Source organism: Mesoplodon mirus (assembly GCF_964341445.2).
Source record: "Mesoplodon mirus genome assembly, chromosome: 6".
Lineage (NCBI taxonomy): Eukaryota > Metazoa > Chordata > Mammalia > Artiodactyla > Ziphiidae > Mesoplodon > Mesoplodon mirus.
The window spans coordinates 58,715,186-58,738,496 of record NC_138982.1 but is presented as its reverse complement, the minus strand read 5'-3'; the positions used below and the strand labels follow the sequence as shown (position 1 = coordinate 58,738,496).

Below are 23,311 nucleotides of genomic sequence, written 5' to 3'. Positions count from 1 at the left end.
CCCAGATTACAAATTGAAAAGTTGCTGTTTTCTTTTATTTTTAAATTTATTTTATTGAAATACAGTTGACTTTAATGTTGTGTTAATTTCTGCTGTACAGCAAAGTGATTCAGTTATACATACATGCACATATTCTTTTTCATATTCTTTTCCATTATGGTTTATCACTGGATATTGAATAGAGTTCCCTGTGCTATACAGTAGGACCTTGTTGTTTATCCTTCCTATATATAATAGTTTGCATCTGCTAATCCCAAACTCCCAATCCATCCCTCCCCCACCCTCCCTCCCCCTTGAGAAGTTGCAATTTTCTAGTGTGTTCAAAGTTGGTATATAGCATTGAGTTTGAGGGTTTTTAAAAAAAATCAGTTTATTAAATATTAAAATATATGAAACATTAAATGAGACTTAAGCATGTATGGATCCTCTAAAATTATCTCAAGGTGGGTAAGCACCTGCAAACTATATATTTACAGATCTAAGGAAACTGGTCTAGCATGATTCAACGAGTTGCTCAAGCCCATATTTCTTCATTGCAGCACTGATAGAACCTGGGTCTTTGCCACAGCATACTGCAAGCAGCACTTGGATTTGTTGTATATGTTAACCCTAAACTAAATGGATTCATTCAATAAATATTTATCTACTACTCTATCCCAGGCACAATGCTAAATAATAATAATAATAATAATAATATAATACAGTCATCCCTCAGTATCCATAAGGGATTGGTTCCAGGATCCTCCATGGATACCAAAATCCACAGATGTTTAAGTCCCTTATGTAAAGTAGCATAGCACAGTCGGCCTGCCATATCCGTGGGTTACACATCCTCAGATTCAACTAACACTGCGAATACAGAGGGCCGAGTGTAATACAACAATGGACATAAAACATTCAAGCCCTTCCACAATGAAACTTACTATAGTCTCGTGGGGAACACAAATGGAAATCAAAGAATGATACAGATACATGCAAAATTACTAACTTGAGAGGTATGGGTAGCTGATGTAATTAGGGGCATGAGGGGAGAGAGACGAAAAATCCACGTGTGAGCTGAATTTTAAAAGCCATGCGGGAGGTTACCCAGTTAGGGGAAAGAAAAAGTATAATATGATGTGACTGAGGAGGGACTGGTTTCCTGGCAGAGAAACAGTGATTACCAAGGCCCTGTAGCTGGACAGGGTAGGGCATATTGTCTCCTATGGGAATCGTTGGTGCTATGGAGAGAAAATGAAAAATGTCTACAAGAGATGTCGTAGTAGTAACAATGTGCACTAAACACTGTGTTCTACATATTGCTCTCAAATACTTTATTTATTTATTTATTTATTTATTTATTTATTTATTTATTTATGGCTGTGTTGGGTCTTCATTGCTGCCGGCGGGCTTTTCTCTAGTTGCAGCGAGCGGGGGCTACTCTTTGTTGCGGTGCACGGGCTTCTCATTGTGGTGGCTTCTCTTGTTGCAAAGCTCGGGCTCTAGGCACACAGGCTTCAGTAGCTGTGGTGTGCAGGCTTAGTAGCTGTGCCTTGAGGGCTGTAGAGGCGCAGGCTCAGTAACTGTGGAGTACAGGCTTAGTTGCTCCTCAGCATGTGGGATCTTCCCGGACCAGGGATGGAACCCAAGTCCCCTGCATTGGCAGGAGAATTCTTAACCACTGCACCACCAGGGAAGTCCCTCAAATGCTTTATAAATAACTATATTTCCTTCTCACACTACATGTATGAGAGAAGTAATATTATCCATATTTATACATGTGGAATAAGGGGAGGTTAAGCAACATGCCTGGGGTAAGAGAGACAGGAAGTGTCAAAACTAGGGTAAACCCAGATGAGTGACAGTTTGCAGTGCTCTTTTTAACCACTAGGCTAACCTGCTCTCTCTTTAGTAGGAAGTAGTATCCCTTAGAGAAGCAGACAACACGAGGGTGACATGCATCCTTCTCACACCCAAGCCTGCATTGATGTATGACTCCCAAGAGGACTATGAATTTTAAAAACAGGTTTTAACCCTAGGAATGTTGTCATTCATTTAAAATCTATGATAAATGAGATAGCTTTTGCAGCAACATGGATGGACCTAGAGATTATCATACTAAGTGAAGTCAGAAAGAGAAAGACAAATATTGCTTATATGTGGAATCTAAAATATGATACAAATGAACCTATCTAAGAAACAGAAACAATCACGGACACAGAGAACAGACCTGTGGTTGCTAGGGTCAGGGGGGTGGGGGAGGGTTGGGAGTTTGGGGAGTCTGGAATTAGCAGCTGCCAACTATTATATATAGGATGGATAAACAACAAGGTCCTACTTGTCCTACTTGCGCAAGGAACTGTATTCAATATCCTGTGATAAACCAAAATGGAAAAGAACATGAAACAATATATAATACGTGTGTGTGTGTGTGTGTGTGTGTATATATATATATATATATATATATATAACTGAATCACTTGCCAGAACAGCAGAAATTAACACAATATTGTAAATCAACTGTACTTCAATAAAATTAAAATAAATAAATAAATGAGATGGCTTATATCTTCAAGAATCCTCCACCTACAATTCAGGTAACAGCCCACAGGAATCAGAATGGGTCTTCTTTTCTGATGGTATTAACAGTGTAAATGGAGACTTCCGGGTAAGATGGCGGAAGAGTAAGACGCGGAGATCACCTTCCTCCCCACGGATACACCAGAAATACAGCTACACTTGGAACAACTCCTACAGAACACCTACTGAACGCTGGCAGAAGACCCCAGACCCCCCAAAAGGCAAGAAACTCCCCACATGCCTGGGTAGGGCAAAGCGGAGAGATCCCCACACAGAGGATCGGTGCCGAGCGGCACTCACCAGCCCGAGAGGCTTGTCTGCTCGCCCGCCGGGGTGCGCAGCGCTGGAAGCTGAGGCTCGGGCTTCGGTCAGAGCGCAGGGAGAGGACTGGGGCTGGCGGCGAGAACTCAGCCTGAAGGGGGCTAATGTGCCACAGCTAGCCGGGAGGGAGTCCGGGAAAACTCTGGAGCTGCCGAAGAGGCAAGAGACTTTTTCCTCCCTCTCGGTTTCCTGGTGCGCGAGGAGAGGGGATTAAGAGCGCTGCTTAAAGGGGCTCCACGGACGGGCGCGAGTCGCGACTGAAAGCGCGGAGCCCAGTGACAGGCGTGGGACGCTGGGGCTGCTGCTGCCGCCGCCAAGAAGCCTGTGTGCGAGCGCAGGTCACTGTCCACACCGCCCTTCCGGGAGCCTGTGCAGCCCGCCACTGCCGGGGTCCCGGGATCCAGGGGCGGCTTCCCTGGGAGAACGCACGGTGCGCCTCGGGCTGGTGCAACGTCACGCCGACCTCTGCCGCTGCAGGCTCGCCCCGCACTCCGTGCCCCTCCCTCCCGCCCGGCCTGAGTGAGCCAGAGTCCCCGAAGAGGCTGCTCCTTTAACCCTGTCCTATCTGAGCGAAGAACAGACGCCCTCCGGCGACCTACACGCAGAGGCGGGGCCAAATCCAAAGCTGAGAACCAGGAGCTGTGAGAACAAAGAAGAGAAAGGGAAACCTCTCCCAGCAGCCTCAGAAGCAGCGGATTAAAGCTCCACAATCAACTTGATGTACCCTGCATCTGTGGAATACATGAATAGATAACACATCATCCCAAATTGAGGAGCCCGGAGTCAGTGCTGTGCCTCTGAGGTGGGAGAGCCAACTTCAGGACACTGGTCCACAAGAGACCTCCCAGCTCCACATAATATCAAACGGCGAAAATCTTCCAGAGATCTCCATCTCAACACCAGCACCCAGCTTCACTCAACGACCAGCAGGCTACAGTGCTGGACACCCTAAGCCAAACAACTAGCAAGACAGGAACACAACGCCACTCATTAGCAGAGAGGTGGCCTAAAATCATAAAAAGTCCACAGACACCCCAAAACACACCACCAGACGTGGACCTGCCCACCAGAAAGACAAGATCCAGCCTCATCCACCAGAACACAGGCACTAGTCCCCTCCACCAGGAAGCCTACACAACCCACTAAACCAACCTTAGCCACTGGGGACAGACACCAAAAACAACAGGAACTACGAACCTGCAGCCTGCAAAAAGGAGACCCAAAACACAGTAACATAAGCAAAATGAGAAGACAGAAAAACACACAGCAGGAGAAGGAGCAAGATAAAAACCCACCAGACCTAACAAATGAAGAGGTAATAGGCACTCTACCTGAAAAAGAATTCAGAATAATGATGGTAAAGATGATCCAAGATTCTATTTCCCAGATCCAAAATCTTGGAAATAGAATAGACAAAATGCAAGAAACAGTTAACAAGGACCTAGAAGAACTAAAGATGAATCAAGCATCGATTAAAAACACAATAAATGAAATAAAAAATACTCTAGATGGGATCAATAGCAGAATAACTGAGGCAGAAGAACGGATAAGTGAGGTGGAAGATAAAATAGTGGAAATAACTGCTGCAGAGCAAAATAAAGAAAAAAGAATGAAAAGAACAGAGGACAGTCTCAGAGACCTCTGGGACAACATTAAATGCACCAACATTCGAATTATAGGGGCTCCAGAAGAAGAAGAGAAAAAGAAAGGGACTGAGAAAATATTTGAAGAGATTATAGTTGAAAACTTCCCTAATATGGGAAAGGAAATAGTTAATCAAGTCCAGGAGGCACAGAGAGTCCCATACAGAATAAATCCAAGGAGAAATACACCAAGACACATATTAATCAAATTGTCAAAAATTAAACACAAAGAAATCATATTAAAAGCAGCAAGGCAAAAACAACAAATAACACACAAGGGAATCCCCATCAGGATAACAGCTGATCTCTCAGCAGAAACTCTACAAGCCAGAAGGGAGTGGCAGGACATAATTAAAGTGATGAAGGAGAAAAACCTGCAACCAAGATTACTCTACCCAGCAAGGATCTCATTCAGATTTGATGGAGAAATTAAAACGTTTACAGACAAGCAAAAGCTGAGAGAGTTCAGCACCACCAAACCAGCTTTACAACAAATGCTAAAGGAACTTCTCTAGGCAAGAAACACAACAGAAGTAAAAGACCTACAATAATGAACACAAAACAATTAAGAAAATGGGAATAGGAACATACATATCGATAATTACCTTAAATGTAAATGGACTAAATGATCCCACCAAAAGACACAGAGTGGCTGAATGGATACAAAAACAAGACTCATCTATATGCTGTCTACAAGAGACCCATTTCAGACCTAGAGACACATACAGACTGAAAGTAAGGGGATGGAAAAAGATATTCCATGCAAATGGAAACCAAAAGAAAGCTGGAGTAGCAATTCTCATATCAGACAAAATAGACTTTAAAATAAGGACTACTAGAAGAGACAAAGAAGGACACTACATAATGATCAAGGGATCGATCCAAGAAGAAGATATAACAATTGTAAATATTTATGCACCAAACATAGGAGCACCTCAATACATAAGGCAAATACTAACAGCCATAAAAGGAGAAATCGACAGTAACACACTCATAGTAGGGGACTTTAACACCCCACTTTCACCAATGGACAGATCATCCAAAATGAAAATAAATAAGGAAACACAAGCTTTAAATGATACATTAAACAAGATGGACTTAATTGATATTTATAGGACATTCCATCCAAAAACAACAGAATACACATTTTTCTCAAGTGCTCATGGAACATTCTCCAGGATAGATCATATCTTGGGTCACAAATCAAGCCTTGGTAAATTTAAGAAAATTGAAATTGTATCAAGTATCTTTTCCGACCACAATGCTATGAGACTAGATATCAATTACAGGAAAAGAGCTGTAAAAAATACAAACACATGGAGGCTAAACAATACACTACTTAATAACGAAGTGATCACTGAAGAAATCAAAGAGGAAATTAAAAAATACCTAGAAACAAATGACAATGGAGACACGACGACCCAAAACCTATGGGATGCAGCAAAAGCAGTTCTAAGAGGGAAGTTTATAGCAATACAATCCCACCTTAAGAAACAGGAAACATCTCGAATAAACAACCTGACCTTGCACCTAAAGCAATTAGAGAAAGAAGAACAAAAAAACACAAAAGTTAGCAGAAGGAAAGAGATCATAAAAATCAGATCAGAAATAAATGAAAAAGAAATGAAGGAAACGATAGCAAAGATCAATAAAACTAAAAGCTGGTTCTTTGAGAAGATAAACAAAATTGATAAACCATTAGCCAGACTCATCAAGAAAAAAAGGGAGAAGACTCAAATCAATAGAATTAGAAATGAAAAAGGAGAAGTAACAACTGACACTACAGAAATACAAAAGATCATGAGAGATTACTATAAGCAACTCTATGCCAATAAAATGGACAACCTGGAAGAAATGGAAAAATTCTTAGAAATGCACAACCTGCCAAGACTGAATCAGGAAGAAATAGAAAATATGAACAGACCAATCACAAGCACTGAAATTGAAACTGTGATAAAAAATCTTCCAACAAACAAAAGCCCAGGACCAGATGGCTTCACAGGTGAATTCTATCAAGCATTTAGAGAAGAGCTAACACCTATCCTTCTGAAACTCTTCCAAAATATAGCAGAGGGAGGAACACTCCCAAACTCATTCTACGAGGCCACCATCACCTTGATACCAAAACCACGCAAGGATGTCACAAAGAAAGAAAACTACAGGCCAATATCACTGATGAACATAGATGCAAAAATCCTCCACAAAATACTAGCAAACAGAATCCAACAGCACATTAAAAGGATCATACACCATGATCAAGTGGGGTTTATTCCAGGAATGCAAGGATTCTTCAATATACGCAAATCAATCAACGTGATACACCATATTAACAAATTGAAGGAGAAAAACCATATGATCATCTCAATAGATGCAGAGAAAGCTTTCGACAAAATTCAACACCCATTTATGATAAAAACCCTGCAGAAAGTAGGCATAGAGGGAACTTTCCTCAACATAATAAAGGCCATATATGACAAACCCACAGCCAGCATCGTCCTCAATGGTGAAAAACTGAAACCATTTCCACTAAGATCAGGAACTAGACAAGGTTGCCCACTTTCACCACTCTTATTCAACCTAGTTTTGGAAGTTTTAGCCACAGCAATCAGAGAAGAAAAGGAAATAAAAGGAATCCAAATTGGAAAAGAAGAAGTAAAGCTGTCACTGTTTGCAGATGACATGATACTCTACATAGAGAATCCTAAAGATGCTACCAGAAAACTACTAGAGTTAATCAATGAATTTGGTAAAGTTGCAGGATACAAAATTAATGCACAGAAATCTCTGGCATTCCTATATACTGATGATGAAAAATCTGAAAGTGAAATCAAGGAAACACTCCCATTTACCACTGCAACAAAAAGAATAAAATATCTAGGAATAAACCTACCTAAGGAGACAAAAGACCTGTATGCAGAAAATTATAAGACACTGATGAAAGAAATTAAAGATGATACAAATAGATGGAGAGATGTACCATGTTCTTGGATTGGAAGAATCAACATTGTGAAAATGACTCTACTACCCAAAGCAATCTACAGGTTCAATGCAATCCCTATCAAACTACCACTGGCATTTTTCACAGAACTAGAACAAAAAATTTCACAATTTGTATGGAAACACAAAAGACCCCGAATAGCCAAAGCAATCTTGAGAACGAAAAATGGAGCTGGAGGAATCAGGCTCCCTGACTTCAGACTATACTACAAAGCTACAGTAATCAAGACAGTATGGTACTGGCACAAAAACAGAAAGATAGATCAATGGAACAGGATAGAAAGCCCAGAGTTAAACCCACGGACATATGGTCACCTTATCTTTGATAAAGGAGGCAGGAATGTACAGTGGAGAAAGGACAGTCTCTTCAATAAGTGGTGCTGGGAAAACTGGATAGGGACATGTAAAAGTATGAGATTAGATCACTCCCTAACACCATACACAAAAATAAGCTCAAAATGGATTAAAGACCTAAATGTAAGGCCAGACACTATCAAACTCTTAGAGGAAAACATAGGCAGAACACTCTATGACATAAATCACAGCAAGATCCTTTTTGACCCACCTCCTAGAGAAATGGAAATAAAGACAAAAATAAACACATGGGACCTAATGAAACTTAAAAGCTTTTGCACAGCAAAGGAAACCATAAACAAGACCAAAAGACAACCCTCAGAATGGGAGAAAATATTTGCAAATGAAGCAACTGACAAAGGATTAACCTCCAAAATTTATAAGCAGCTCATGCAGCTCAATAACAAAAAAACAAACAACCCAATCCAAAAATGGGCAGAAGACCTAAATAGACATTTCTCCACAGAAGATATACAGACTGCCAACAAACACATGAAAGGATGCTCAACATCTTTACTCATTAGAGAAATGCAAATCAAAACTACAATGAGATATCATCTCACACCAGTCAGAATGGCCATCATCAAAAAATCTAGAAACAATAAATGCTGGAGAGGGTGTGGAGAAAAGGGAACACTCTTGCACTGCTGGTGGGAATGTGAATTGGTACAGCCGCTATGGAGAACGGTATGGAGGTTCCTTAAAAAACTACAAATAGAACTACCATATGACCCAGCAATCCCACTACTGGGCATATACCCTGAGAAAACCATAATTCAAAAAGAGACATGTACCAAAATGTTCATAGCAGCCCTATTTACAATAGCCCGGAGATGGAAACAACCTAAGTGTCCATCATCGGATGAATGGATAAAGAAGATGTGGCACATATATACAATGGAATATTACTCAGCCATAAAAAGAAACAAAATTGAGCTATTTGTAATGAGGTGGATAGACCTAGAGTCTGTCATACAGAGTGAAGTAAGTCAGAAAGAGAAAGACAAATACTGTATGCTGACACATATATATGGAATTTAAGAAAAAAAAATGTCATGAAGAACAGAGGGGTAAGACAGGAACAAAGACACAGACCTACTAGAGAATGGACTTGAGGATATGGGGAGGGGGAAGGGTAAGCTGTGACAAAGTGAAAGAGCGGCATGGACATATATACACTACCTAGCGTGAGGTAGATAGCTAGTGGGAAGCAGCCGCATAGCACAGGGAGATCAGCTCGGTACTTTGTGACCGCCTGGAGGGGTGGGATAGGGAGGGTGGGAGGGAGACGCAAAAGGGAGGGGATATGGAAACATATGTATATGTATAACTGATTAAATTTGTTATAAAGCAAAAAAATAAATTAAATTAAAAAAAAAAAAAAAACAGTGTAAATGATAATGTGTTCCCTTTTGTCTTTGGTTACCGGAAAAAATAACTATCAAATTCCCTGTGCCTTGTAATTTGGATCTGTTTTTTCTTCATCTGGCTTTCTAGTCTTTATATTTTCTCTGGTCTCTTGTTTTTACAAATATAATATCATTTTGTATAGCATCTGCTACGTGACAGGTCCTAGGTCAGCAGGCTCTGCAGGAGGTACCAAGATGGATAATGCACAGTTCCTGTTCTGGGCTCATTAAAGTCAGCAGGCTTTAAACGAGAAAGAGAGGACTCTTCATAAAAGGAAAACTAAAGGTGAGCTTCACATCATTCAGAAAGCCAATGTATTGATGAGGAGGTCAAGCCTCAAAAGAGCTCAACAAGAGGGAACCAAGTAAAGTCAAAAGAGGAACCTAAATGTGAGATGGGAAAGATGTGCTGGCATGCAAAGGAGAGCACGGATCTACGAAAAGGAGACCCCCACTGTCCACGATTGAGGAACTTGGTAACAAATCTGGATTTGAATGGCCTGCTTAATGATTCCAGGCACCCCAACCTCTGTGGGTCAATCTCCTTACCTTCATGCATCTCGATTCCACTAGGGGGATAAAAGAACAAATTGTAGTTTTGATCAAATACTTTGAGGTACACAAATGAAAGGCACTACTAAACACAAACCGTCACAATGGAAAAACACTTGTAACAACTAGTGCACCTAAGTGTTCACCTTCATTAGTGTGGGGTATAGACAGGAGTCCCCAGGCCCATTTTTTGCTCTTAAGCAATCTCTGGAGCATGCATGCATACACATACTACAAGGCCACCAACTCAGCACGCATGCACACGTGCAGAGACCCAGACACGCATAAGCCACCAAAAGGGGTGTAATCAGTATGTAAGGAGAAATGCTGAAGTGTGCATGGAGTAAGCAGCTCAGCTTGTCCATTTTTAGAGCTTAGAAGCTTTCCAAGTTCTACGTGCTATACAACACACAGAATTGAGACCCTGGAAATAGCCCCAAAGGTGGAGGGTATTATGGAGACAAAAAAAAAATCTGTTTATCTTTTCTCTGTTAAAAGTTCTCAGGGCTTCCCTGGTGGCGCAGTGGTTGAGAGTCCGCCTGCCGAGGCAGGGGACGCGGGTTCGTGCCCCGGTCCGGGAAGATCCCACATGCCGCGGAGCAGCTGGGCCCGTGAGCCATGGCCGCTGAGCCTGCGCGCCCGGAGCCTGTGCTCCGCAGCGGGAGAGGCCACAACAGTGAGAGGCCCGCGTATCGCAAAAAAAAAAAAAAAAAAAGTTCTCATCATGTGCTTTATCTGACCGGTCTTTCTGCTAACTTTATCTACTTGAAAAGTCCCAAAGAGGTGTCTAGAAGGGTCTCTGCAGCAGAAGATCCTGGGGTGGGGATTCCCAGGCTTTGCTGAGAGTCAAGCTTCCACAGCTGGGAACGCCCCTCTCGGGCCCTACCAACCTCACCAATATCTACCCATCCTCTGATCTCATGTAGTTGTTACTTAATCAGGGAACGAACGTACTGCCACCTAGATAGGTCAGTTTCCTTCTTAAATTCTCCCTTAATAATACTCTCTGTACAGTCCTTGAAAGTTCATCAGAACTGTCAAATAACTGTTCAACTGTTTGTTAAACGTCTTTCACTCACACTGGAATGTAAGATTCCAGAAGATAGCGCCTGTGTCTGTCTTATTCACACCTATCACCCCAGAGCATAGCACATTCACTCATTCTTAAGTGAATGAATAAATGAATTATTGTGATTTCAGTCTTCAGCTTCTGGAATCCAGCCCCACTTTCTGCCCTGGATCCTGCTCTACACTAAGTCATTTTGACAGTTACCTGTTGTTCAGGGTAAGACTAATAACTTTATAACTGAGGTAGTGAAGACAGGGCTGAGTCAAACTATTTACATATATTGACAATGAACTAACCCACATATGGCATGTATGGCATGTGGTTCATAGCACAGGCTACCATCCCCAGCTACAGAAGTCCAATGCACATTATAACATCCTCTCCTCACTCTTATTGCCTGCCCCATTCACTGTCTCTTAGGACTAATATGTAGTGAGGAACTGTTATGTACCAAGCACTAGACATTATATGATTTTAGTCTCAAAACAAGTTTGCAATGTTTGTATTCCCATCTAACAGATAAGAAAAATGAGATTCAGAAAAGTTAAAAAATTTGCCCAAGGGCAGTAAGGAGAGGAGTGGGTGTGAACCCAGCTCTATCTGAATCTGAAGGCCATGCTCTGGTGATGCCCCCAACTCCCAACTCCCATCTCTCATTCTTATAACAGGGCCGTGGGGAAGGTGGGCACACCCTGACTGGCTGGATTCGAATTCCAACTCTACCATTTACCGTCTGTGGCGCTTGGGCAAGTTATTCAGGATTTTTTTTTTTTTTTTTTTTTTTTTTTTTGCGGTATGTGGGCCTCTCACTGTTGTGGCCTCTCCCGTTGCGGAGCACAGGCTCCGGACGCACAGGCCCAGCGGCCATGGCTCACGGGCCCAGCCGCTCCGCGACATGTGGGATCTTCCCAGACCGGGGCACGAACCCGTTTCCCCTGCATCGGCAGGCAGACTCTCAACCACTGCGCCACCAGGGAAGCCCCATTCAGGATTTTTTGCTTTCAGTTAATTCCTCATTTGTAAAATGGATATTATTAGCACTGCTGCTCTAACGGGAATTGTTTCAAGGATTAAATGAGTTAGTGTATATTGTATTAAGTACTAAGAACACTGCTTGGCACATACAAGCCATCTTTATTTATGACTCTGGCCGTTGTTGTTGTCATTACTGTTACTAATATTACCTTCTATGCTACCAATCATTCCACTGAATTGCCCTCCCTTTGGGAAGGAGGAATCAAATATGCCTGGAGCAGCATGTCCCCTGATTTCTCCCAGTAACCGAAGATGAAAAGATTTTTCTTTTTTTTTCTTTGGTCCAATTTCAGCAAACATTCAATGAGCCCGTTAACTCTGGGCAAAGCACTCTACCAGAAACTACTGGGAGAAGGCTGCTTCCTTACTCTTCAAAGAGGGATGGAGACTGGCTGAAAGCTTCACCTACAGGAATTCAGTAAGTGAGACAGAAATAGAAACTCAATCAAGCAGGGCTTAAGATGGAGCCTTCTAGTAGGCAAATCCCATCCTGTTACTTTGCTATTAAACTTCTGGCTTCCACACTGGCTCTAGCAGTGGTGTGAGGACGGGGCCAGGACTGACAGCCCCCCGCCCCTTGTAAAAAACAACCCGCCTTGTATCTCTTCTATCTAATGGGTTTTTGCTTAAGACTCTTTGCTCTCAGGGTTCTATTGGGAAAATTAAAAAGTTTGAAAACCTTGTAATGTCCTTGCCACAGCATTCAATTCCCTCATGACCTGACCCTAACTTGTCCAGATTCCCCTTGTATCACTCTCTCCTCAGCACATTTCTTATACTAAAACTAAACTATGTGATAGTTTCCAGAACATGTTCCACCTCTCTCAGCCTCCATGCCTTGGCACAGATCGTTTTCTTGGCCAGGAACGTTCTCGTCTGATTGTCCTCCTGGGCTTAATTACTACCCCTCACTGTCACATCAAACTTTATATGTAACTTTATTTATGACTTGTACGACTTTATTATAAAATGGATTAGCTTTACTTACAAAGATTTAGAGCAAGGTTGTATTATTGTCAGCTCCCCTTCAGGCAAAGAACCACTTTGTCATTTTTGAATTTCAAGTGTGTGTCATAAAGTAGGTGTTTAGTAAATGTTTATTAAATAAATTAATTTAATTAAACACTAAATATCCTTCTATGTTAAATGAAGACCTATGGCAGTGTGAGAAACAGGGTGGACTTAAAAAGTAGAGTTAAAATACTCAGGTTGAAATATTCACTCCACCATTTACATGTTACATTGAGCAAGATACTTAATATGCCTGGTTTTCTCATCTCTATAATGGAACTAATAATGGAGTCTGGTGGTTGTTAAGGGCATTCAGTGAATCAATATATAGAAAATATTGTAAAGAGTTCTGGCACATAATAATCACTCCATCAATGTTAGCTACCATTATTATTATTTCAGGCTGAAATATAAAAAACGTAACTACAGGGGCACTTTACTTAAGGACTAAGTCAGTTTTAAATACATCTACTAAAATGATTTGATCTTACAGTAATACATTGAATTCTCTTGTTTTTCCCTGCCCAGCATCTATCCTACCCTTTGCTTTAACAGTTCTTAGGTTTTTGTTTGAGGAATCCTTTCCAACTCTCAGTCCCTGTGGTAGGTTCCAGGGCCAGGCACCCAACCCAGATGTGGCTGGAGAGAAACAGGGTTTGGTTGTTGGATAGTGAGGTGACCCAAGCTGGGCCACTGATGTTCACACTGGCACTCTTGCTGGGACTAAGGGTAATGAAGTAATTAGAACATGAGCCTGGAGCTGCTGGTAGAAAGAAAGGAGAGCCCAGAGATGGAGAGATACAAAATTCCTAATCAGTCATGTGACTTCCTAGATCTTGCTGAGCCTTTTCTTTTTTTTTTTCTTTTTTTAAAAAATATACACAAGACAGGGCTTCCCTGGTGGCGCAGTGGTTGAGAGTCTGCCTGCCGATGCAGGGGACACGGGTTCGTGCCCCGGTCTGGGAAGATCCCACATGCTACAGAGCAGCTAGGCCCGTGAGCCATGGCAGGTGAGCCTGCGCGTCCGGAGCCTGTGCTCCACAACGGGAGAGGCCACAACAGTGAGAGGCCCACGTACAGCAAAATAAATAAATAAATAAAATAAAATAAAATAAAATATACACAAGACAATAAATTCTGTTTTCAGCTTCATCTAGTCTGAGTGGGGCTTTGGTACTACAACCCAAAGTGTCCTGAGTAATGATCACAACCAGTCATTGTAAAGATGAAAGCCTATGACAGTAAGTTATTATCTTATTAATTCCTACATGGGCTTCAAGGTATCATTGTAAAGGGACTAGTTTACATCAGGAATTTTGGTTCAAATGAAGATGGGTATTATTTGCAGGATTATCAAAGAATCATGGTCTCTTCATACTTGGTAGCCAGAAAGCAGTAAATACAAGTCCCTAGAAAAGTGTTCCTCTGACTTTGGTGTGCATGAAGCTCCTTGAGGAGCTTGTAGAAAAGGCAGGTTCTTCCACCCAGAAATTCTGCAGCAAGCCCACGAATCTGCCTTTCTGATGAACACCCCAGGGGTGCTGACGGTCCGTAAATGCTGGTTGTCCACCTTGAGGAACACTACCCGAGAGGGCCCAATTTTGTTTAGATGATTAAAGTACACAAGTCCAGCTGGGAAGAAATCCCCAGAAAGCGACAAAATGCAGAAATTCTCATAATTATTTCAGAAACTAAAAGAACTTCGAAGACTGAGTCTGAGTTTAAGCCCTAATTCTGAAGCAAATATTAGCAAATTTGGAAGTGTCTCAGCAGTAAAACAGAAGAACATAAGCATTATATCCAGTTTTCTTTATGGTTATTTTCTTTTAAAAACGGAAATGGTATAGAAAGAAAACAATAATTTAAAAATTGATTTCAAGCTTATAGTTTTATCAAATTCATTACGATAAACTATAGTAACTTCGCAGTAGATCACTGCAAACAATTAACAAAGATGACCTTTGAGAATTCATCTCAGAGCAGCTATAATGAGCACAATTATAATAATTGGTAAGAAGCTTTTGCAGCGTTCCATAATGCACAAAAGACAACATGACAAAATGAAATAGATTGTTTTCTGAGGACACCACATGAGTTTCACAAAGGAAATTTTATGTTGACTGTGATGTGTAAGGGGGTGATACAAAAGTCATTTGATGCTGGATCATACACCATGGGAAATAAGAAAACCATTTCCTGATGTGTATCCATGTTTGCCTTTGTTAGGGGTCAGTGGTTACATAATGGTCAATGATGTGCCTAAATCAAGGAACTATCCAGCCCTTTCAACAGAGGTTCCCCCGAGAGAATTAAGCCTAAATACTATAAAGCATCCATTGTAAGCAATAGACTGACTCTCCTATGCATTGAAAATGGTGCTAGCTCTGTACCATGTTGGGGAGAATTGAGAAAACAGACTCTAAATCATTTTCTGTAGGTCTCAGTTGCCTTGTGAAACCCAGTTTAGAGAGGCTAACTGACACTGCTTAAACTGAAAATACATACTCTGGGATAAATTGCTGTGTAACTTTTTTGATTCCAAGCAAGGTGGTCTAGAAATAGTAAATGATTCTTTGAACAATTTAAAATCTCACAAACAGAACCAGAGAAAGTGATATTCAATGCTCTCAGGTCATACTTTGTGCATCAATATACAGCTTTGTACACTGAGATTAATGACGTCAGTGGAACTCAACTGTAGTCTGCAGACCCACACAACAGAACTTTACAGAATTAATGTCTTGGGCTCCATCCACATCCATTAGTTGTTCAACTGCCAAGTACATCACATTATGTGGAGATCCTATTCAATTCAAGGAAAATACAGTAGTATGACTTTAGCAGAATTGCAAAAAAAAATTCTGATTTGTTTTGTGCTGGGAGCTTTGTAAAAGATTTGCACATTTCTAATAGGTTTCTATGTAGAGACTGATAGTATCTGATCTTGATTTTTGTGTCAGACCCTGCTAATTAACAATACAAGTATCCATTCTCTCTTCATTCCTGACTAATACTAGAACCCAAATTAACTGGACAGGTTGGTAGAATGAAAGACCACATTTCCCAGCTTCCTTGCAGCTAGGTAGCCAATGACTGCAGAAGTAAATAGAAACGTTGTATGCGAGTAGAAAAAATTTCACTGGAAGGGGCTGTCTTCTGTACCCTCTGCTCTCACCCACTCCCCCCGCTTCCCCGCACTGCCTTTTTTTTTTGCCTGCCAAAGAATGTGATCAATGGAAATCCAACGGTTACCTTAAATCACAGAACTAACCTTAAGTGTGGAAGCCATGTGTCAGAATGATGGAGCAGAAAGATAAAAACACCCGACTACTCTATCACATTGCTGTTACACATCCCTGGACTGTCGCCCCTAGACTCCTTTAACATGAGAGAGCATGACACTTCCATCATACTTAAGCCTGTTATTTTGAGTTTTCTCTTGCAAGTGGCAGAACCTAAACCGTATTAATATAATCTACATGTATTTTCTTACTCAGTAAAGGCCAGGTGAATTCATAAACTAATTGGGATGAAATATTTGAACTGGTTTGCAAGCTCTGAAATTTGAATAATGCATTTAGGACAAATAAAAGGAAGGATTACTTTATCTAAGTTCTTCTAAACATATGGGAACAAAATTTTTTCTTGTTAAAAATGCATATAATTTTTAAAATGCATAGAACTTAAAAAGGAATTCAGATAAATAATAAGTAAGGAAAGGAAGACAGTACAATGTGTGGTATAAATGAAAATTAGTGAAATTAGTGTCATGGTTAATAGTGTAGCATATAATGTATACTTATCAAAGGTAGCAAACTGGACCAGAGAAGGTATGGACCGAAGTCTGACCTACGGACATACTGTGTGTTTTTCTTATTTGTATACTGGTTCTTGATACCTTTGTGTGACCCATTCATTCTACATCTCTTTACATTAAATAATCCACTTCTGGGCCAAACGGAAGACTTTGGTCTTTTAGCTTTTGTGTACAGCTGACAGACATCTTAGAAAAATCCCTGGGGACAATAGAAAATCATTAACATGCTTTTGATTTCCAATAAGTCCTTTCAAGTCTGATTTTTGCTCTGTACTCTAGAAAAGGCATTAAAATATTTTAAATAGACCTAGCAAAAAGGATTGAAAGCGTAAGATTGTATTTAAAATAAAGTCTATTCATCAGATTGCTTTTGATCATCCAGGCAGAAATTTTGTTTCAGTGTTGCTCTATAATAATAAGTATTTGTAGTTATTGTGATTATTTGGTCTATAACATTTTGGGGAGGAAAATATTCATGTTACACATCCTACTAGGATTTTAGAGTTATCCAAACTCTTGTCTACTCCAGTGTTAGGTGGACTTTGGGGAAAACTGTTAAGACCCACCTCTTTTGTGTAATCTCAGTATTATTCTCTTAATACCTTCAAATCCTTGTTCTGTCTTCATCTGCAAATGTCCTTGGCTGTGTTTATGTAAATTATTGGCACACATGTTCTTCATTCTGACTACATAAGGCAGTGTGTAGGTATCTAATTTAATTAGAGTGATTTACCCATGGTCATCTCTGTCAGCTGCTAAATACTCTTCATTTTTATGTTAAGCACAAGTGGGGAAAGGTCTTGGATGTCTAAAAAAATTCTATTTCCAAAAAATGATTTTTCTCTATCACCAACTTCTCTATTACAAATATATAACTTTGAGACGGCAAGATAATGATACATTACCCCTGTGACATCCATAACCTTGATGGCTGCAAGTTGGCCCGTTTTGACATGACGACCCTGTAAAAAATTTTTTTAAAATATTTCAGTTCTGATGAGCAATATTAGCATTAGATTTCAACTGTAAAGAACAATTACATAGATCAATGTTACAGAGTGCCAATGGGGAAGACAGACAGACAGACACACACACACACACACACACAGAGAAATCTTAAATGCTTTGAAGATCAATCTCTATTTAATGTTTATTTTGTAAAACATCTCCATCACTTTGTCTGTTGGGTTTGTTTTCACAGTGGTTGTCAAGTTAAATAAAAGAGACAATGTCGAATAATTTGGTTTTACCTCCTCTTCAAGGTGTTAGATAAGGGGTTGGGTGAGAGGAGGATTTACATGGAAGGGGAGCTAGATCTGGGTGGAGGAGACATAAGCATCTCCTCGGTTGGAAAACACTTGGTATGTGCAGAAACTTTAGTTTCCTTGATTATTAAAATATCTTGTAACAGTCTCAAATGGATATGATTCTGCTACTCTTCACCTCAGACTATTAATTTCTCTTCATCTTAAAAGGGGGCCTAAAACAAAACAGATAGCAATCAATCTGAATTTGTGACCAAAGAGACAGTACTGAGCATAAGGAACTGCTTCCCCAGAGTAGGTATCCCTGGTCTTTGCAACCACAGGGAAGCATCAGCCACAAGGAACTGGAAGAGAACAGGGTGCAGTGAGGGGGCAATCCCAAAGAGGAGCTTTCTCTGCACTTGCTCCTCGAGAAACATAAAGTCTACATCTGACTCTCAGACAGTAGCAAAGAGGGTCAATATCCATTACTTCTAAATGCATTTTCTATGTGGCTTCTACAATACATTTTACCTACCATTGCTATTATGCAGTATAATATACCTTCCAAGATCAGCTGGATTCAAATCCCAGCTTAGGCAAATCCCTTAACCTTCTAGGCCTCAGTTTCCACATCTGAAAAATGGAAATAATGAGAGTACCTAACTCATAGTATTGCAAGGAGGATTGAATGAGATAATGTATATAAAGTGCTTGACAGTACCTGGCACAGAATAGCTGTCAGCAGATTCTGGCTATAATTATTTATAGTCCTGTCTTGTGATTAATTTTAAGTGTTGTCTTCCCTCTTAAGTTCTATGTTTCATGAAGGAAGGGACCGTGTCTCATCATTGTATTTCCAGTGCCTGGAATAGTGGGTGCCTAGCCCATAGATGGGGTGGCCTGTTTATGGATGAACAACAGGTAGTGGAGTCATGTCCACTTGAAGCTGGAGGAGGTAGCTTTGGTGCTGCCTGCCCCTTTCCTTCTCATATATCTCAGCTTTGTGTATGGATCTACCTGATTCTGATAGTGTTTCCTTCACCTTTCAACCTCCATTCTGCTCCCTCCCTTTCCTCCTCACTCAGAAAAGAGCACAAAGAAGAAGACATTAAATCAGTAACCTAATAGGGTCACAGGTGTACTTCAACTTTCAAGAAATTGAGGAAGGGGGCTGAAGCATTACCACACCAAGAGCCCTGGACCGGAATTCCAGACGCCTGGTTCTGCCCATGACCAGCTGGTTCACTGGGAGCAAGTTATGTAACCCATCTGGACCCTGGTTTCCTCATCTGCAAAATGTGGGGAGCCTGGGCTCAGTGGTCGGAGGTGGGGGGGAGTAGGTGTCACTGTTAACATCCCCCCTTTCCACCCCAAGGAAATTTAGGAAAATTAGTTGGAAATTTAGTTTTCACAATGACTGAGTGGGGAGAGTAGTATTACTGTCACTTAGTACCCAGGGGCCAGCCAGCAATACTAACTTCCTGCAGAGCCTGGGTCAATCTCCCACAAAGGGGAAGTAGCAACAGTGCCCTCTGTTGATAAGACACTGAATGACCTCCAGGGTTGTCCAGGTCCCAGTTAAGTCTGTTATGTTGTAATGGTGACCTTAACAAAGGAGTCATTAGCTTCTCTTCCGAGAATAGAAAGTCTTTAAAGTAAGGGCCACAAATCATACCTTAAACAATGGTTATTTCTCTACTAAAGTACTAAAGGAGTGTAAGGGACTGCAGACAAATACAGAGGGTCTGGCTGATGTCACACAGCTGATTCACCCTGAAATTCTTTTAATGGTGCCGTGCAGCCAGGAAAGGGGAACACCTGGGTATGTCTTGCGGGGACCTCTAAGAACTGACCCCCTGTCTGCCACGCCACCTTGGTGGGCTCCCACCTGCTCTGACGCTGTGGTCCCCGACACTAAACTGCGCTCTCTAAAGGTATTGCATTGTTTCTTGTCTCCCCGATGGTGTGTTTTCTTGGCCTGGAATGCCCTTCACTCCCAACTCCCCAGTAAGCTTACTCACTTTGTAGATTCACCCCTGGCCTCTGTGCTAGTAATGAACATTCCATGTTTCTACTACAGCACTGAGCCCAAAGGACCATTAATCTGCACCCTCTCCCAGCTGGTCTGCTTCCCTCTCTCCTGTGCTTCCTCTCTGGTTCCATTTGCAGCAGAACCTTTTCTCACCAAAAATCTTGAAAGGCATCCAACTTCCTTGTTCAAGCAGGGGTTTGAGCAGCCTCCTAACTGCCCCGGGGAGCTCCTGAAGTCACCTCAGCCAACACAGTTTGAGAAATGTTACACTCTATTTTTAACTCCTTAAGTGACAGGGAATCTTCTTCGAGCGAATAATTTGTTACAAGGACATGTCAACACCTAGTTCTTTCCATCAGCAGTCAGGGAGGGAATGGACAGGATACAATCCACTTTACATTTCAAATATAAATGGCATTGGGCATTGAGCAGCTCTTGGTTTGAAATAAATAAATTAAATAGCTGTGATGTTTTTGAACTTAAGACACAGGGTTGTTTTTGCTTTTGTTTTAGCAACTGCTTATAACATAACACTAGAAAAGAAAACCACCTACTTCTCCTCCATTTAAAAATTTCCCTTCCAAGCTGAAATAACCATTCTCAATGGGTCTGACAGATGACTGAATAATACACCTTTGGGATGGCAGTTTGGGCTTAAATGAGATCCTGGAGGTGGAACAATTAGCAGCCTCAGCTCAGTCCCAAGCAAAGGCGTCCTGTGCTCTGGAACAGGAAGGCTGCTGAGCTGTCAGCCTTTGATGGGGGAGCCACAAAGGAGGCTGCCCAGAGTGAGTTGCCTTTTCCATCACTAGAGAATGCCAAACCAAATTAGGATCCAGATGAAGGCAGACTTTGAGGGAATGGCTAGGAATCAGCTGACCTAAAGATCACTAGAAACCTGAGGCACATCATTGTTCAGACAGTGTTTAAAGTGACAACTCCATAAAGTCACAAATAAATTGAGTAGGAGTAGCCCCTAAGGTGCCTAATCTAATCCTTCTTTTAGAGATGAGGCCAATATCTCACAACTAATGGGGACCTAAACCCAGGACACTTTCTCACCTGTTCCAGTTCTACCTTCCAGCTCCTGAATTAGAAATTCTTATTTTATTTTATTTTATTTTATTTATATTTTTATATAGCAGGTTCTTATTTGTCATCAATTTTATACACATCAGTGTATACATGTCAATCCCAATCGCCCATGAATTAGAAATTCTTATCACTAAAATTTAAACAATTTTTTTAAACAAACCTTTTCAAACTTCACTTAAATTGAATTAAACATGAACCATTCATCTCTGTTTCATGTAGGATTTAATTTTTTTTTTATTTGAGGGCAATGGGGAGGATGTTATTATTACAAGAGAATTTTGAGGTGAAAATTCAATACTACTCCTAATTTTAACTTATTTCCACTTAAAGAGAAATTAAAAATATAATCATAGACCCTAGTTTGGATCTAAACTACATAGTCAACCAAGGAATAAAAATGAAATTCTGGGGGAAAAGAAACTTTAAAGGAGACAAAGAGTTAAAATTTTTTATCCACGAAAATTATGGAAAAATATCTCATCACATTGCAATTGCTGAGTCATTTCTTAATAAAAGAATGAAGTAAGATTTTTTTTCTACTGAAATAACCAACAATAACAAAAATAACAGACTAAATCTAGAAAAACAAAATTGGTATTCCAGTGGGACCCAAAGCCTCAATCAAGACTTCAAGCATAAAAAGGCCCTCTGAAAGAAAGGAAGAAAAAAACCCGTCAAATCAAATCAGGGAAAGCAGAGGCTGTGGGGTCACTCGGCTGGCGTGAAGTTGAGTGTCGCTAAACCAGAGTTCCTCTGCCGAGTTTATGATTAAGCTCTCTATCCAAAACTTTATTCCCTTTCTAGTTACACCTGTTCCCCTCAAGACTGAAGAGTATCAAAGAAAAGAGGGAATTGAAACTAAGCAGAACCCTGTGGGGCCCTCCTGGGTACAAAAGCCCCTTCATGTCTCCCGTTTCTTGTTTGTAGAAAAAGGCTTTTTCCTCCCAGGCCTTCCCTGAGTTCCAAAGAGCAGGGTCAAGAAGTTAATGATTAGGACAATAGTGTCATGGCACACCTAGTTCCTCCCAGAGGAGGATAGATAACAATCTCATGCATACCTTTGAGTTGTTCTCTGGAAACTAAGACCCCCACCCAAGTGGAGGATGGTGACTACATGCTGACCACAAGCATGCAGACCCCAGACTGGTTGGAACCAGAAGGTTAAGTTTCAGAAACACCACCCTGTAACCTCACCAGGAACTCAACAGAATAAGGTCCACAAGCTGGTCACATATCCTATGACCCTCTCCTTTAACACTGTCTTTAAAAACACTTGCCTGAAAGTCATCGGGGAGTTTGGGTCTTTTGAACACAAACCACCCGTTCTCCTTGTTGGCCCCTGCAATAAACCCTTCTCTGCTCCAAACTCTTGACATTTTGATCTGTTTGGTCTCACTGTGCATCAGGCACATGAACTGGGGTTGGACAACAGGCGGGCGCACTCCATTCCAGTGCTTAGACAGATTTACACACACACTCTGCTCCCCTTCTTCTTTTTCTTCTACCTCACGTTTGAGGATTATAGTACCTTCAAGGATTATAGTACCTTTAGCCCTCTGTATCCACAGGTTCCACATTCATACATTCAACCCAACTCAGACAGAAAATACTCAGGGAAAAAAATTCTGGAAATTTCCAAAAAGCAAAACTTTTGCATGCCAGCAACTATTTACATAGCATTTACATTGTATTCGGTATTATAAGTAATCTAGAGATGATTTAAACTATACGAGAGAATGTGTATAGGTTATATGCAAATACTATGCTATTTTATATAAAGGACTTGAGCATCCACAGATCTTGGTATCCAAGTGGGGTCCTGGAACCAATACCCAGCCCTGACCTCCACTTCACCACAGATACCAAGGGACTATGTTGCCCCTTTACCTACTCCCTAAAATAAGTACAAGAGAAAAATAATGGTTTTGTCTGAAATAGCCATGCAAGCCTGGGCTCTGCTATTGCTGTTATTTTCTAAGGAACAGCAAGATGGCTTTAGAACTGCTAGCTTGAGGCAAGTCTGGAAGAGAGAATCCTTTCATTTCTAGGTCACCAAAATACATTTGTTTCCAGCGGAGCACATGAGCAAACCAGGGTTGTGGAAAATGCAGACACTCCACCCACCATCTCCATTCCTCCTTATCCAAGGACTCACAGAGGTAGAGTGTTT

At 41.0% G+C, this 23,311-nt stretch overlaps 1 protein-coding gene across 5 annotated transcripts in view; it reads right to left on the bottom strand.

Moving 5' to 3' along the window:
• The window catches only part of TNIK (TRAF2 and NCK interacting kinase), a 418,711-nt gene that overhangs the window by 155,428 nt on the left and 239,972 nt on the right, over positions 1-23,311 (bottom strand). For all 5 annotated transcript variants that reach the window (XM_082624735.1, XM_082624739.1, XM_082624737.1 and 2 more), the window contains exon 3: positions 17,673-17,729. In XM_082624735.1, the coding sequence (XP_082480861.1) occupies positions 17,673-17,729 (57 nt within the window). The remainder of the gene's footprint in view (positions 1-17,672; positions 17,730-23,311) is intronic.